Source organism: Letharia lupina, assembly GCF_014066315.1.
Source record: "Letharia lupina isolate WasteWater1 chromosome Unknown contig_12, whole genome shotgun sequence".
In the NCBI taxonomy this organism is placed as follows: domain Eukaryota; kingdom Fungi; phylum Ascomycota; class Lecanoromycetes; order Lecanorales; family Parmeliaceae; genus Letharia; species Letharia lupina.
In genome coordinates, this window is record NW_023502981.1 from 1,551,147 (window position 1) to 1,567,331 (window position 16,185).

At 50.0% G+C, this 16,185-nt stretch overlaps 5 protein-coding genes across 5 annotated transcripts; 3 read left to right on the forward strand and 2 right to left on the reverse strand.

Moving 5' to 3' along the window:
* Window positions 1-765: 765 nt before the first annotated feature.
* Window positions 766-2,754, reverse strand: HO133_001427 (uncharacterized protein; the record flags this gene model as incomplete). Its single annotated transcript, XM_037292357.1, has 3 exons — window positions 766-1,932; window positions 1,989-2,585; window positions 2,656-2,754. The coding sequence occupies 3 exons, from the start codon at window positions 2,752-2,754 to the stop codon at window positions 766-768; spliced, it is 1,863 nt and encodes a 620-aa protein (XP_037151776.1).
* A 348-nt stretch (window positions 2,755-3,102) lies between these two features.
* On the forward strand, window positions 3,103-4,035 carry HO133_001428 (uncharacterized protein; the record flags this gene model as incomplete). Its single annotated transcript, XM_037292358.1, has 1 exon — window positions 3,103-4,035. One exon carries the CDS (start codon window positions 3,103-3,105, stop codon window positions 4,033-4,035), a length of 933 nt encoding a protein of 310 aa, XP_037151777.1.
* A 96-nt stretch (window positions 4,036-4,131) lies between these two features.
* On the reverse strand, window positions 4,132-6,884 carry HO133_001429 (uncharacterized protein; the record flags this gene model as incomplete). Its single annotated transcript, XM_037292359.1, has 2 exons — window positions 4,132-6,669; window positions 6,726-6,884. The coding sequence occupies 2 exons, from the start codon at window positions 6,882-6,884 to the stop codon at window positions 4,132-4,134; spliced, it is 2,697 nt and encodes an 898-aa protein (XP_037151778.1).
* Window positions 6,885-7,303: 419 nt separating this feature from the next.
* Window positions 7,304-10,996, forward strand: HO133_001430 (uncharacterized protein; the record flags this gene model as incomplete). The annotated part of the gene is made up of 3 exons (XM_037292360.1): window positions 7,304-7,331; window positions 7,397-10,224; window positions 10,274-10,996. The coding sequence occupies 3 exons, from the start codon at window positions 7,304-7,306 to the stop codon at window positions 10,994-10,996; spliced, it is 3,579 nt and encodes a 1,192-aa protein (XP_037151779.1).
* Window positions 10,997-13,517: 2,521 nt separating this feature from the next.
* On the forward strand, window positions 13,518-15,924 carry HO133_001431 (uncharacterized protein; the record flags this gene model as incomplete). The annotated part of the gene is made up of 5 exons (XM_037292361.1): window positions 13,518-14,010; window positions 14,070-14,822; window positions 14,877-15,016; window positions 15,070-15,666; window positions 15,715-15,924. 5 exons carry the CDS (start codon window positions 13,518-13,520, stop codon window positions 15,922-15,924), a joined length of 2,193 nt encoding a protein of 730 aa, XP_037151780.1.
* Between the last annotated feature and the right edge of the window lie 261 nt (window positions 15,925-16,185).

A 16,185-nucleotide genomic window follows, 5' to 3' on the forward strand; every position in this document is an offset into this window, starting at 1 on the left:
ACGAAATCAACATCTTTGGCACCGATCCTCGCTTGGCACTTCGCATGAGCCACCGATGCTCCAGAGTGATGTGCGCTGTGAAGTGTAATAGTGAATAAAGGTCAAATTTCTTCATTTCGGGCTGCGCGCTGATCCCGGAGCGCCTTTTCTTTCTCAGCCTCCTCCTGCGGCATGATGTGTCCGGTGAGGCTTGGGAGGAGTAATGCCGCGAGACGCAGTTGCTGGTGAGCGGGTATCTCGTGAACGCATGGGGCCCATCATGGTGGAGCTCACGGGCTCTTTATACTGCCGGTGATCTCCGCGTCTCCTCATCGGCCGCGGTCTCGGCAGCACCGCAGTTCGATCCCGAAGCGCCGACGGGTTGTGGCACGCTCGAGTTCTGCTGTCAGTGTCCGTATCTATCGATCAGCCGTGGAAAGAAGAGGAATCAGATCAAAGTTGGGAGAGACTGGGTTGGGTTTGGGTAGATGATGGGGATAGGTGGTCTGGGTTGGGATAACAGTGGACCGGCGAGGATCTAGCACTCAGTACATGAGTTGAAGTAGAGAGTATGTGATCTTACGCAAACGATGTGGAGAGCATATAGACTGAGAATTGACAGGCGGGACCAGCGGAGATCAGAAGCAGAATGCATGCCGTGCCCGAGTGATGGGTGAAGAGCTCGCGTATTTGAATCAGTGAAGCTCGTGCATTTGAAGGTTTGGGACAAATAAAGGGACGACTGCCATGAAAAGAAGTGATTGAAAGATTCTGGATATCAGTTTTTTATATATTCTGTGTTTCATCTGCTACTCCTTTGCTATCGCGATAGGGCTGCTTCCCGTTCATGAGTGGACTCTTCTCGGCCTCTTGCCTCTGTTCACTAGCTTTCCCTTGCTCACCAGCGCTGCCATTCTCCAAAACCTTGGCTCCACCTTTCTTCCTCACAGGCAACTCTCCTTTGCCTGCGGTCAGCACAGTGAGCAAGTACTTGAGGTTCGGCAGCGTGTGTCTTTGATCCACCATTCTCGATCCTTGCCTACTCATCAGAAGCTCGATGTCCGAGTTGAGCAGAAACACTCCATATTCAAATCGATAAGTGACTGCCCCCTTCTCATAGAGTGGGAAGGTGCGGGCTGCATGTGATTGCATGTTTGTGGAGATTGGATCAAAGATGGTGGATGTTGAACCATGAGGTGTAGGTGGATAGGGAAGTGGAGCCGAAATATAGAACGAGAGCAGATAAGTCACGTGGGCCACAATGCCAAGAGCAGCGGCAGTCACAGCGGGGTCAGTGTTTGGAGAGGTGGATGGAGATGCAGCATTCGGTAGGTGCAAATTTCGGATGGTGAAGGACAGAGGCTTGTGGTCGATAGGCTCGATCGGGTAGATACGCAAGAGGTCTTCACAAATGCGGCGGATTTGACCCGAAACCGATGACTTTGTCGTCTGCAGAAGTGATTTTCGAGAGCTGAGGTTCGTTTGTGCTGAGGCGAGATTTGTTTGCGCTCTCTGTTGTGTCGTGTCTCCGGAAGTAATAGCATTGCGACGGGCTTTCAGGCTTGCTTGAAGCTCAGATCGCCGGGTTTGGGCGGCGGTGAGTTGTCTTCGACATGTTGTGAGCGAGCGGTTGGTGGATGCCAGTCTCTGTTCAGCTTGCAAAGAGGAGTCGATAGTGTCCGAGAATTGCTTTTGGTCTTCCAGCAAATGACTGATCTGCGAAGCAAGCTTCTCACGCGTGGAAAGAGCGTCTTGGATGCAATCATCAAGATTTGACAAACGCATCAAGGCATCAAATGAAGATGTAGGCTGCAGTCCATGTGGTTGCTTTGGTGTATTTGAAACAGCCAGGACAGGCTCATCCAGTGGAAGGTCGGTAAAGCTTGTGTAGATGCCATCTGAAAGGTGAAACAGTATGCAATTCTGAGGAAGAGGATGGTGGAAGCTCTCGAGCTAAATACTCATGACGGTCAGAATTGGCTGGAGATAACGGAGTGACTAAGACGCACTGATTTGCCAATGAACTGCAGAGAGCGGAAACACAACTGCAATTCAACCAATAAGACATACTGGTCCATGTTCTCCGTCTTCGCCCAGTATTTGACAGTCAGCTCATCAAGTCGAGTCACCGCAGGGCCGTATACATTAAGATCAAAGAATCGAAAGCTTGGGTTCATAGCTTTCTCGATGACCTCGCTCACGTAGATGGGCTCGTCTATACCGGAATAGTGGAGTGAAAACCATGTATCGGCCATCCTCTCCCTAGCCACATCCTCCAACTTCGTCTGTCTAACGCTGGGGGGCGCATTTGTCCAATTGAGTGTGCTTCTTCTTCTGGGCTTGATTGGAGGCTTCGGCCTTGCTGGTGCATCATTTTTGGAATCCTCCGCCTCGGCTAACACATTCGCTTTGGGTGGTGACCTAAGATCACTAGACGACCTTGAATACTCAAGCTTGTTCTCGCGTTGGGAGAGGAGTTTCGCGGGTGTCTTGAGTGCGTGAGGTAGAAACTCGTCATCTAGCGTCTTCCTACGGGTCCTGGAACGCAGTGAGGACAGGGTTAAATTTCGTAAAGAGATGCCTAGGAGATGTCGAAGTTTGCGATTCTGAGGATTGCCAAAGCCGTCAGCTAGAGCGCGCAGAGTTGGGCTTCACTCTGATTGTTGAAACACTGACGGAAGGCAGTAGCCAAGGCCTCTCTCTGGAGAGACCCTTGACATCATGAAAATTGTTTGAACCAATTTGTTTGGCTTTTGTTTCATGCTGGCTAGACATAATGGAGAGGTGCGGTGCACTGGATTCGCGGTGAAATCAAAGGAGTGCGAGGCATCATTCGTGACTCCTAAGAGCAGGCAGATACTCAGACTCTATACCGCATAAGACCAAAGGAAAATGAGACTCGTGCAAAAGATAAACATTAATTGCAAGTACCGTAGTCGCTCGTTCTGAGCTAGCAAATAAATCACCGCTACGGTGTTCACTGCGGCCAGCTTCCGCGCTAGCCAAAGAGCTTCAGATTGAGATGCTCTTTCTTTTTCTCTTTCTCTTTTTGTGGTCTTTTTTGGCCGGCGAGTAGTGCACTGTCGAATCACGGCAACCGATTCTTCTCCACATGACCAACAGATGGCCAGTCCCTCCGCTGTCAAGGTCTTGAGTCGCCCGGTCACGAGACTGCCAAAGGCACCTCTTCCCCAAAACACCCTTCTCATCCGCAAGCCTATACAGAAAGGCGTCCCATTGCCCACCTCCGAAAATGCCACCCAGACCGTCCATTATGGCCAGCATATCTACTTCTACAACAATATCCGCACAAACCAAGTCGTCTATTCCTTGACCCGCCATCTCAACAACGCCGCCGCGCTCTCCCAACTCCCCTTCCTCGGCAAGAAAACCGTACCCTCGAGATTACGGAAAGATCTATGGAATCCGTTCTGCATGGTGTATTTTCCAAGTCCGCATGCGGGATTGGCGGCGTTTAGGAGATTGAGAGAGTTTAGGGCATTGCATGAGAAGAGTTATCCGCTGGATATTATTAGGGAGACGGAAGGGAAGTGGAAGGGCTCACTACTACCAAAGAAAAGGCGCGGAAAAGTTCTTATGGACCAAAAAGCCAACAGCATAGCAGACCTGGCAGCCGTGCTGCAGCTGCAAAAGATAGGGCCATCGGAGGAAAGGATAGTGAATGCAGAGAGGAGACGGCGGAGGGTGGAAACTTTGAAAAAGCAGAAGGGCGAAGACAAGGTGAAAAAGGCACCAATAGACGTCGCTAGCGAGATGGGAGGCGTCGATGGTGTGAAAGTCAGATGGGCCAATATATTGGACGCGGAGTTTGCAGAGACATGGCCCGAGGAGGTGTTTCATGATTGGTTGGAAAGGAGTAGGTATACAGCTGCGTTCCCAGCAGTGGAGATCGTGGAGAATGAAGAAGGGGTGGGAGATGACTTCGTGGTTAATGGGGGTGATGGTGGGTTGGCGCAGGGAGGAGAGGGTAGAGGGTCGCATTCGGTCACTGCGTTAAGGGAGGGTGCACAGAAGCAGGCGACGGCTACGGCTTAAGCACTTGGGTGTAGGCATAGAAAGGGTGATTTTTATCCAAATCGCTGTTTATAGCATAGCGGAGGGCCAGTTTGAATTGTATGTTGATATCGTTATTCATATCATGACACGATCAAAGCTATATTTCCCCACCATCTTACTCTTTAGCCTCCCAATGTCTCTCCTGCTTCGCTTTATGAGCTCACCACCAGCGCCAACTTTAGTCGTCGAGACCACCGGTGCTGGCTTCAGACCTAATGGTAGAAGTTGAGAGTCTTCTTCATCGAGAGCTATGGTCACGGGCTTTGTTGGAAGAGCTGTAGGCTGAGCTTCGTTCGACCTCGGCTGTGTCACAGAAGAATTGAGAGAGTCCTTACCGCAGAGTAAGATCTCCCCCAACATGCCTTTAAGATAGGTGGCTTCTTCGATGCCTTCCAGTGCTGCTGAAATTTCCGCTTTCATATATGCTATAGTATCGGCAGTCTCTGTCAAATCGTCGGTCATTGGACTGCCTAGTATCCAGCCACCGGTCCCAAGACCGTCTATGACACTATTGAGGAGGTGTGCTAAGAAACACATTTGTCTGTCGTCTTGAAGGTTGAGATCCGCAGCCTCCAGGCTGTCTTCATACGGGGAAAGCCATCCGCTTCGAGCAATCTCCATTCGCAAGGTATCCACGAGGATGCGTAGCTGCGGAGTTGACAGCTCTCTCTTGAGGGCCTGCGCTACAGAAGAAGAGGGACAAGCGTATAGTCTCTTCATGGCGAAATACAGTGAACGGCGACTTAAGTTGTTATCAGGGAGGATTGGAGAGGACGACGGCGGGTAATCGGTGGTTTGCCCATTGACAAGCTGCGAGGTTCCATTTTTACCGCTGTCGTCTTCCCCGTCACCATTAGTCCAGAAGTGTTGAGTCTCCGTGGCCTCGGGGTTCGGACTTTGAGTGACAATGACAAGAATGTGGACAAGCTCTTCTGAGCTCAAAGGAACAGGACTGGCTAAGATAGAAAGAAGAATTTCCACCGATGAATCCAACTTAGCAATGGCTCGGATCAACGACCCAGCCGCCAGCTTTGAAATGACGGGAAGGGCACCATACTGTTTTAGTGACTTTTCGATTTGACTCAAGGTGAGGAGACCCTTGTCAATCAGCCAATTGCCAATTTTGTGTGGGAAGAAGCGGATGTCTAAACTTCTTGGTTTCTCACCAGCCGGATCGACATCAAGGGAAGCCTGGTCTACCAAAAACATAGTTTTCAGGACATAGCTGACTGCATGCTGGTCAACGTGATTTCGACCCCCAGAATTTGAAGCTTGTTTGTCTTCCTCGATGGCCTTCATACCCAGAGCAGTGGCCATGAGCCTCTCGAATTCCTTCTCGTCATTGTGGGCGAGGCACCGGTCCAGGTCAGCTCTCTTACTTCTCCAATCATCACTATCAACAGATGGTAGATAGCTGCCTAGATTTTTGATTTTGCGGGCTGATTCCCCAGAAGTCTTAGTGGCTCCAGTCATTGATGAAAAGCCACGGCCAATGGAATTCACAAGCAGACCCTCTCTTTTGCGCTTTCGAGATGCACGTACTTTCTGAGTTGTGGGTAATTGGACTGCTAATAATTTCCGTCCAGCAAGCGCAACTATGACATCCAAGGGGGCAAAGTACGAGAGAAGCCGCACATTTTCGGTTATCGTTGGTTTACCGTTGGGGTTTTTTGACTTCTCTTTAACCTTGGCTTCGTGATTCAATGTCAAAGTACCCTCGGCCTGGAGAGATTTGTATGGAAGGTCCATGACAGAGAGGGAAGCGCCTCTGCTGGAGGCTACCAATTCGGGCGATAGTCGCAAGTACGAGAAGGTGTCGTTCCGGACCACAGTGTGAAGAAGACAGGGAACAGATCCAGTCAGGTCGTATACAGCCAATGCGCCCTCTGCGTCTTGATAGATAGTCCCACTCGCAGTATGGATGGTGATTCGAGACTTCTTCGAGGTGAAAAGACTTGGCTCGGGCATGGCTAGCGTCGCTAACGGTTGCAGTTCTTGTCCTGGGCCTAAAGCAACACCACTTGTGTCCGAATCGGCCATTCTGATATGGAACATTCGTAATTCCAGCGTCTCAGCACTGCTGCTGGCATCCTTTGTCGGAGAACGAGTCATGACGAGCAAAAGGCTACGATCGACCGGATCTTCGTCTGGCCCCAATGTTGCTAGGATATCCTCTCTACTCCTCAAGATCGTTTTACGGGCTTGCTGAACGCTCAAGATTGCTGCTGCCTGTATGGCCGGTACTGAAACCAGATTTGAGGCGCCAGCATTGATATTTGAACGCCATTCCTCGGTCTCCAGGCCGTTTGAGTAGCCCGTAACCGTTCCGTCATCGTGTAAGGCAAGTAGCTTGTTTCCAGAACCAGCCTGAAAGGTATCCAAATGTGATACCGGCGCAGCTTCCTTGCTCAGATTGATTGACGTAGTTGTGATCTCTGCATTGGAAAACTCGGAAAAGCAGATGAGTCGGGGCTTGGGGGACGTCACTGAGCAGTATGTACATCTTCGAGCAGGCTCATCTCTTAGTCGGCGGGATCTAATAGAGCATGGTGGGCAGGTAAAGACAGCCTGGGGAGATATCGCATAGGATGTAATCAGCTTTGACGAATGAATCTTTAATGATTGTTAGCTTGCTCGGAGTAGCCTTGAGATACGGAACGTAGGCTCACATCATAGATGTTGATACCCTGGCGGTCAATCGCTAAGGCAAGCTCTGATCTCTTTCGCTTCTTTGATCCTGCAACAGCAAGCACATCGGTAGCAAGTATATTAGGTAAGCCATTAAGATCTTGCTGTATGTCTGCCAGAAGATAGGGTTTCTGGATCATCTTTCTGGTGATGCTGAATCTTCTCCAAAAGCCATAATAGCCTTGATCAAGAGCAGGCTTGACAACTTGCGCTATTGCACAACAGCGATCAAATCAAAAGACGGAAAGAAAAAGTTCGTGATTTGACTGATTGCTTCCGAAGTTTATCCTAGCGCGCTAACAGCAATTAACGCGAAGCGCGTCGAATGACGGAAAGAAAGTGCACTGTACTTCACAATGCAGTGAAGTAGGTGGAGAAGGCTTCATTCCAGAACCTGATGCCGACCTTCTCTATTCGATTCATGTAAATCCCATTACTGCCTACTAAGACAGACTTTCTGATCGATTCCGTCGAGTCTGGGACAAGCATGCTTGCTGGCAGTGACAAACAGGACTAAATGGCAGTGGTTGTGGGTATGGCTAATGACAATAGGCGAGACATGCATGCTTTCTTTATGCCTAAGGCCAGTGAGTTTCCTTCACGTCAATTCCACCTCACTCCAGAATCAATGTCTGAGGCTGAATCTGGGCAGATGCCGGACACTCTGCGGAAACAGGCTTTGATGTGAACGACAAGCGTCGCAAGAGGCAGAGGACCAGGTCACCTGATCAGGATCCCGCTGTACTAGACCCACTGGAGACACATGAATGGGTGGACCAGCTGAATGCTGCCGCTTCTGGGGCATTGCTAGGGTCCAATGCCATATACAGATCTACAGGCGATCAGGGCGAAAGCAGCGTTGGTAGGACTGCCTGGAACAGAACAGGCAGTAATGGATCAAACCTGTCAGTAAGGGGCAAAAGTCAGAACGGTTGCTCTACCGACTCTTCCTGCCCTATCAACGCAGACATGCCTTTGGCCGAGGAGATCTCCCAACCTTCAGGCGCAGATTCGAACGAGGACACCGCGAAAACTCCGCCAAAGAAGATGTTGAGAGTTCGCCCTGATGGCAAACTGGGTTCTCCCAAAGCAAAAGCCCCTGCACAAGACGCAAAGCCCAAGCGTGGCAGGAAATCCGCAAAGGCTGAGACACTTCCCAAGATGCTGGTGGCCAGTGTCAGGTACGGTACCGATGCTCAGTCTCGCTCTTCCACGGGGCGCAAAATTGCAAATATCTTCTCAAGCACGGCCATCAACCCCAGTCCCGCAAAGTCAAAGCCCAACAGACCGCCCGAACCTCCAAAACCAACGCATCCATTCTTTCTTGGAGGGCCCAAGCGCGATCGCTGCCAGCAGGAGTTAGCACAAAGCAATGATGCTAAGGAGACTAGAGTTGGAGGTCGCCCTGTAACACCGATACGAAGAGTTGTCAGCCCTACCAAGGCGAGAGTCACAAGCAAACCTCCTGGTATTTCTGAAAGCTCGGCTGCAGTCTTGAACCTTGGAGGCAATGCATTCCGCTCTGATCAAGCACGAATATCTCGATTTCCTGGTGCAATGGAGCCTTTGTGGCCTCCTGAAGGTATGGTCCATGTTAGACAAGACTACGATTCTGCTGAAATGTCTCGCCCAACACCTCATTTCTCTCATGCATCAAAAGCTCGCCGGAAGATGAAGGAAGCGGAAGTTCGCATACCAAAAGAGGAGCGGATCCTAACGCCGTACATCGATGTCGTTCAGGCCTATCGAAGCAATGATGAGGTGTTCAGAAGAGTCCATTCTCGGGAGTGGCGCGATTTTCGGCGTCCTCTTCGCCGCATTGTAACCGGTCGTGAGCTGCAGCAAGCTGTACGCCGGGAAGTTGCAAGCAAGCTCCCAATGTCATACCAAGACGCGACTGATAGACAAAACGAAAATGAACTCGGTAACCTACAGATGCCTCAAAGCCCACTCCATCCTGCTGTGCATCGTATGTATAAGAACATTGCGACCTCTCTGACTGCATTTGATATGTTCGAATGTGAAACTCAAGATTGGGTTCACAAATACGCACCAGACTGTGCCGAGCAAGTGCTGCAAGCAGGCCGTGAAGTACTCATTCTTCGAGACTGGCTGAAGACCTTGACAATCAACTCCGTTGCTTTTCGGGCCGGTGATTCTTCAAAACCCAGAGATTCCTCCGTATCCTCTCGAAGGGCTACCACGAAAAGAAAGAGAAGGAGAGCAGGAGAACTGGATGGCTTTGTGTTATCAAGCGATGAGGAAGCAAACGAAATGTGCGAGGTTACAGACTCTGAAGATGGGCAGACTCCAGGCTCGATGCTGAGAAGGTCGATAATCCGATCCAGAGATGCTGGGAACTCTGGCAAAGGCGAGCGGGTTACCAATGCTGTGGTCATCAGTGGTCCGCATGGGTGTGGCAAGACTGCTGCTGTACATGCAGTCGCTCGAGAACTTGGCTTTGAAGTTTTCGAAATCAACGCTGGTAGCCGGAGAAGCGGTAGAGATATTTGGGACAAGGTGGGCGACATGACTCGAAATCATCTTGTAAACCATGCCCATTCAGATAAAGGCGCAGATGCCAAAGAGGAAGCGGAGACCATGAACCTGTCGAGTGAGAAGCTGAAGCAAGACCTAGACTCTGGACGACAGGGAACCGTGAATTCGTTCTTCAAGTCGAAAAGAGCGCCAAAGAAAAGCTCTTCGAAAAGCAAACCGAAAGTACAGGAACTGAGCCCCAAAAAGGACCCTCCACAAAGGGACCAAAGTCAAAAGCAGTCCCTCATCCTCTTAGAGGAGGTCGACGTACTCTTCGACGAAGACAAGACTTTTTGGGCCACTACCCTCGAACTGCTCGTACAGTCCAAGCGACCTGTTATAATGACTTGTACAGACGAAAGCCTGCTCCCGTTAGAAGATATGGTCCTATATGCTATTCTGCGTCTCACGCCTGCTCCTGAGCAGCTAGCCACAGACTACTTATTGCTCGTGGCTTGCAACGAGGGTCATATACTCCCACGGGACGCTGTTCTTAAACTATACAAATCCAAAGGTTCTGATCTGCGGGCATCGATGACTGAGCTCAACTTCTTCTGCCAAATGGCAATTGGTGATACTAAAGGAGGGTTAGAGTGGATGCTGGATAAATCGCCCTCGACGAACTCCAATGACCGGAGCCAAGAACCGTTGCGCGTCGTCAGCGAAGGAACGTATCAGACCGGTATGGGCTGGCTGAGTGGCGAACATCAGAAATCTCTAGCAGAACAGTCCATGGATCAGGAAGCAGAGATGCTTTCGCAAACTTGGTATGGATGGTATATTGACGTTGGGGCTTGTGATTCATACGTTTTGCCGTTGGCCACTCAAGAGGAACCGTTGCGAACGCCAGCTTTCCAGCAATTATCAGTACTTGACCAGGTAGCCGAAAGCTTCAGTGCGGCAGACACCTTCCCAGGCCGCATCCCCTTGATCGCTGATATGGTAAGTCAACAGTGCATCATATATTGCCAATACTGACCATCCACTTCAGGCCCCGCTTGATACTGCTCAACCCGAGCTCACGGAGAAAGTGTGCAGCAATTTTGTTGAAGGCTTGAGTCTTCTTCAAGCGGATCCTGTTATTGACCAGACCGGTGTGGCCCAAGCAATAGCCTTCACAATCAAGGCCTGTGCAAGGCGATTAATGCACCCCTGTGACGAAGAACCTGTTGAAACCTCAATCAGCAATGACAAGGTAATCTACATGATCACTGAAGGCATGCAAGCCCGTCGTTCTGAAAGACTAAACGTGAGATTCGACTATGCGGCAGTCTTTGAGCCTATCGCGAGGTCTAACAAAACAGTTTTTGGTATCCCAAAAGGCCCTCAGATCTCGACGTTTGACGGATCATTATCCACCATCACCGAAGATCTCGCGCCCTACGTACGTTCCATTGTCCACTACGATCTCAGGCTGGAAGAGCAACGGCGACTACTGAGCTCTTTGCTCTCGCAACCAGGCAAAAATGGCAAAAGGCAGCGGACTACGCGAGCTAGCCGTGCAGCGCTCGAGGGTGGTAGTAAAGCTCATACGAGAAGGGAGAGATGGTTCCCAAAGAACACCAATTTTGACTTGGTGTTGCAGTCTGGGGGGGAGGGTTGGCAGGATATCGCTTTGAAGCAGGCAATGGCTGAGCGATCTGAAGAGGAAACGGGGCTAGACGAGGGATCGAGTAGGGACTCGACAGGAAGCGCGATGGAGAGTGATGCTTGATGCTTTAGATTTGCATACCATGAGGGTAGGGGCCGCAGGAGATATCAATTGCATTTTAGGTTGCTGTGATTTAGCATAGCATGACTCGCTTTGAACCGCTCTTGCAGGGGCTAGCTCTCTAAAGTATTCAAATTTTTTGGCATCTCGAAAGGCAAGGAGCCATCATCGTCATGGATTTAAGCGGCCTCAGCCTTTTCAACGGTCCAATATCTTATGGCCCAGCTCCCTTCAATTCCGCATAATTCGGGTCTCCTGTCTTATCGCCTGCAAGAATTGAGCTCTCACGAGTATTTTCACTATAGATTAATTGGGACTGTATCTTTCCGTTTCATGAGACCAAGCTTATACGTCACTTCTCACAATCTGCATACCTGCTACGGCTCATATCCACCATATTTAAAGATACAAGGGGCCATTCAAGTAGCGGTATTTACGTCGAATGGGCCTGCTCGTGCATGCCTTCGACGAATCGATCAGTACCTGCTGAGTAAAGCAGAAATGGATGTTTGCCACGAACAGATTGAATACTGGGATGACACTGTATTAATTTTGGGGGAAGAGCGAAATTATTCTCCTTCCATCTTACTCTTACTCTGCAGCCATAGGAGGCTGGACGGTAAAAGACTCGTCGGCAGGCCTTCAACATCCTTATCATCTTCTTCTCCCGAACAGGCCCATAGCTCCAAGTACGAAGATCCAAAGCCCAATCCTTAAACTTGAAGCCGTACCACTCCTTTTTTGAATCTCCACGTAATGGGACTAGCACTACTAGCCGTGAAAGGAGAAGGAGAAGACCGCGCACTTCCTTCCACTCCTATGAGAGATGCTTCGCGGTAGTGTGTGCGATAGTTGACGGTGCATAGTAGCAAGTTCTGGGCGTCTCCTGAGTCCTGATGCGAGGAAGCCTACTTTGCCTGTTTACAGCCTGAGGACCCAGAGGATAACGCCGGCTATGGGCCCACTACGTGGTTGACACGAACAGATGTTTTCGGTGCTTTGACCACGCGGGCTAGGCTACTACTTACGTAGGTTTGAGACCAGTCACTCCGTATGTGTATTCGAAGGCCACGCAGGGAACCATGAGATTATGAAGTTGAAATCGCAATATCTTGGCACAGGCTGCGAGGGTCACTGCTAGCTTTAGCGCGTCTTTGTCCGGGAGAGCTGGGACTGTACCTTCTCGGACCCATGAGTGATCCACTTGCTCCGAGACCAGGAGTACCCCGTCCGCTCCCTTTCCGCGGTTCTCGGAGTCGTCTCGACCTTTCTGCCAGCTTACTCCACGAAAGGCAGAAGAAGTCAACAAACAAGCTACCGTATTCGGTCTCCATATATTTTTGGTCCTCCAGAGCTTCCATGTAATTTTCCCCGGAGGCCAGCGGTGAGCATCATCATGCCAGCCTCGTGCACACTCGATATTGGCTGTAGTGATACCTGTGTCAGAAAGAACGTGCGATGGTCTGTGACTGGCTGAAGAAACAAAGCTATAGTTAATTATGCTGGTGAATCAATGACCAGATGCGGTATATTTGCATGATTAAAGTGGTAGCCAAAGTTTGTCCAAGGCCTACATAACCAATCATATTTTCTGTAGGTGAAGAGCTTGGCGAATGTTCCTTCAATCACACGATCGAAAGGGTGATCTTTCCTGAGAAAGCAGAAAATACTGAATACAAGAACATGAATGGCGAGCAATGGAATAATGATTTTGGAGACTTTAGCGGCAGCTTTTGCCCCAACGCAACGGTCGTATGATCAAATGTACACCAAATCTGGCTTTAGGGATCACTTTCGTCCAGGAAAAAAGGCTGGGCCGTGAATGGGCTGTTCAAGCTGGTTCTTGGAGTGTTTTGGAAATACACACACTTCAGACGAGTTCGTGTATACAGAGCTTGCGTAGCTACTTCTCCTTTATTGTTTTGGAAACTCTTCTAGAGACGGTATCCCGCGGAGTAGCGAGCAACGAATCCGACCCTGCGAAGCCCCTTGCCCAAGAGAATGAAGGATGCTTACCGGTTGAGCATTGCTAGGACACGCACGTAGATTGAAGAAAAGTATTGAGAGAAACGCCCACGATTTTTACCAAATAAGATGCGAGATAGAATGGGCGGCAGCATGACGAATTGAGAGGAAGCCAGGGTTGAAGAAGATGATAGAAAAATGTTGACATCGCCATCCTTACACTGATGAATCGGTCGACCGTACAAAAGAGCGAAAATTAAGACCATAAATCTACCCTGGTTGCGAGCAACACGTACATGTAGACTTCGGATTAAAGGTATAGATAAGAAACAATCTCGCTGAACGAGGGTGAAAACTGGTAATTGTTCTTTCCACATTAGACGTCTTCCTCGACGCTAGCCGTCGTCATCTTCAACCGCGTCGCCGCCTCGGTTCACTTGACTTCCTCGACTTCTTCCTTACATTTTTCGACCGCGCAATGCCAAGCCTTTGTCGATTGACATTCTATAAGAGGGATTGAGTGATAGCGCCGAGCCGCAACAGAGCGTTCCTAGCCAAGATGTCACTATTTGGAAGCTCCCCTGACGACTCGAGCTTGTCCAAACAGCCTGCGCGCCCCAACCAGAAATCCGCTCTTTTCGATGATGAGCAAACATCAGGTGCAAAGTCCGGTAGTTCGTTGTTCGACGATGAGGGCACTAATAGTGCTTCACCATGGGACATGCCGACCCCGAAGAAGGCCGGGAGGAGCGACTTGGTCAAGAGACTGCTGCCCGCGTCTGATGTTTCAGAGAACTACATTGATGCCTTCGATGCTTTACGGGAGACAAGTTACAAAGCAGAAGGAGGTCAAATAGGGATTGCCGGTGCAAAAAAACTGTTCGAAGGTTGTGGGCTTGATGCGTCTGAGCAGGACAGGATACTCAAGCTTGTCACTGGTGGGCAGGACACTGGACTTTGTCGGAGCGAATTCAATGTCCTGCTCGCCCTGATCGGTTTGTCCCAGGAGGGTGAAGAGGCTTCTTTAGACTCGGTTGACGAGAGACGGAGAAGTGAGCAAGACTGAGTAATGTGAAAGGTAGATTATCGATGCTAATATTTCCATTTCTAGATCTTCCCGAACCATCGGTACCCTTCATAAAGCAGATCAGGTCTGCCAAAGTCTCCGAAAACCTCGAAGAGACATCACCAAAACAGGAAGCGCACAGTGCACCGCCCAAGCAAACTACTCCCGGAAATTCTCCTCCTAAATCACGCCGAATAAGAAAAGACTCGCTGGAAAACCTAGACGATGATCCATGGTCTAGCCCAGCTTTGCACAAAGGTCACACCCATACCGTCAACAATGAGGCAACTCCGTCGTCGAATCCTACAGCGGCGAAGCCAATAAGAAATGGGGTCACTGAGCCGTCGCGGACTACGAGTGCTTTCACGACGTATTCCGACAGTCCAAGCTCAACGATGCCTTCGGGAGAAGATACGAGAGAGCCTCCCATGGATGGAGGTGCTGGAGGTTGGGGATCGGAGGGGCCACCTAGCAGTGGGTTTCCGAACGCAGGACAGTCAGGTGGCGGCTTCGGCTCAAGTGGAGACGACCAAGGCAACCACACTGGAGGGAGCATTGGAAGGTCCTTAGGTGGAGGGCGTACTATCAACCGAGGCGTCGAGGAGACCGTCAGTGTCAGCCTTCTTCCAGAGAAGGAAGGCATGTTCATGTTTCAACATCACAATTACGAGGTGAAGAGCGCAAGAAGAGCAAGCTCGGTCGTACGAAGATACAGTGACTTTGTGTGGTTGTTAGACTGTTTGCACAAAAGATATCCATTCAGAGCATTGCCATTGTTACCACCGAAAAGAGTTGCCGGTAGGACTCAAGGCCCTGTCAAATCCATTTATACTGACGACTGACTACATCCAGTCAACGGAAGGCATCTATCAGCCGACGTCACATTCATGGAGAAGCGCAGACGTGGTCTGGTAAGATTCGTTAATGCCCTAGTCAGACATCCAGCTCTAGGTCAAGAACAACTCGTTGTAATGTTCCTAACCGTGCCCACTGTGAGTGCTGTTTACTCGTTCGACTTGCATCAAAAACTCATATTTAGCACCAGGAACTTGCAGTGTGGAGGAAGCAGGCTACCATTTCAGTGCAAGAAGAGTTTGTGGGCAAAAGTCTTCCCTCCGGCCTTGAGGACTCTTTGCCTACAAATTTATCGGAGACCTTCGACACTGTCCGGTCTGGCGTTCGGGAATCATCAGAAAAGTACATCGGCCTGTGTGGTTTACTAGAGCGTCTAGCGAAGCGAAATCAAGGAATCGCAGCAGATTACCTTCGGTTCTCGCAGGCATTGATGGCTGTAACCGAGACCTCACAGAGTACATACGCGACTGATACGAATGACGTCCCACTGTTAAATGAGGGCATAAGCTCGACCGCAAAGCATCTAACGACCAGTCAGAGCTTACTAGAAGACGAAGCTCGCGCTTGGGACGAGGGTGTTCTGGAGGACTTCAAAAAGCAACGAGATACTCTTGTCAGTATTCGAGACATGTTTGACCGGCGCGATCGATATGCGAAAGACAACATCCCCTATCTAGAGCGAAGGATTGAGAGCAATGAGAACAAGCTCGCTGGTCTCATGGGCAGGGCGGAAGGGGCCCCGGCCAAACCAGGAGAACAAGAAAAGCTTGAGCAAGCTGTGAGAGCTGTAAGTGCTTTCTACATATTGGTGTGAGTTATTGCTGACACTGAATAGGACAAGCAATCAATTGTCGATCAGCATGCCCGCGGAGTGTTCATCAAAGAGTGCATCCGGGATGAGCTCGTCTTTTTCCAACAGTCTCAATACCAGGTCAGCAGGTTGCATCAGGATTGGAGTCAAGAGCGTGTAAAGTATGCTGAGCTTCAAGCTGATAATTGGCGAGCATTGAGCGAGGAGGTCGACAATATGCCTTTGGGAGAATAGATGTGCATGGGTGACAGGAATCTCCTTGTGTCCTCAATGTACAGATACAGGCCTATGTTGGCCGCTTAGATATCCTCAATGTACACAAGCATTGCTGTCCGGTGGGCAACATGAGAGAAAGAAACCGTAATCTTGATTGCTAACATCCATAATCTGGGCCCTATTGTCTAACTCGGACGGGACCTGGTAGATGGATGTTAACATATGGGCAGTTTCGTAACCCTCAGACTCAGCCCTACAAGCATCGTCATTCACCTGAAG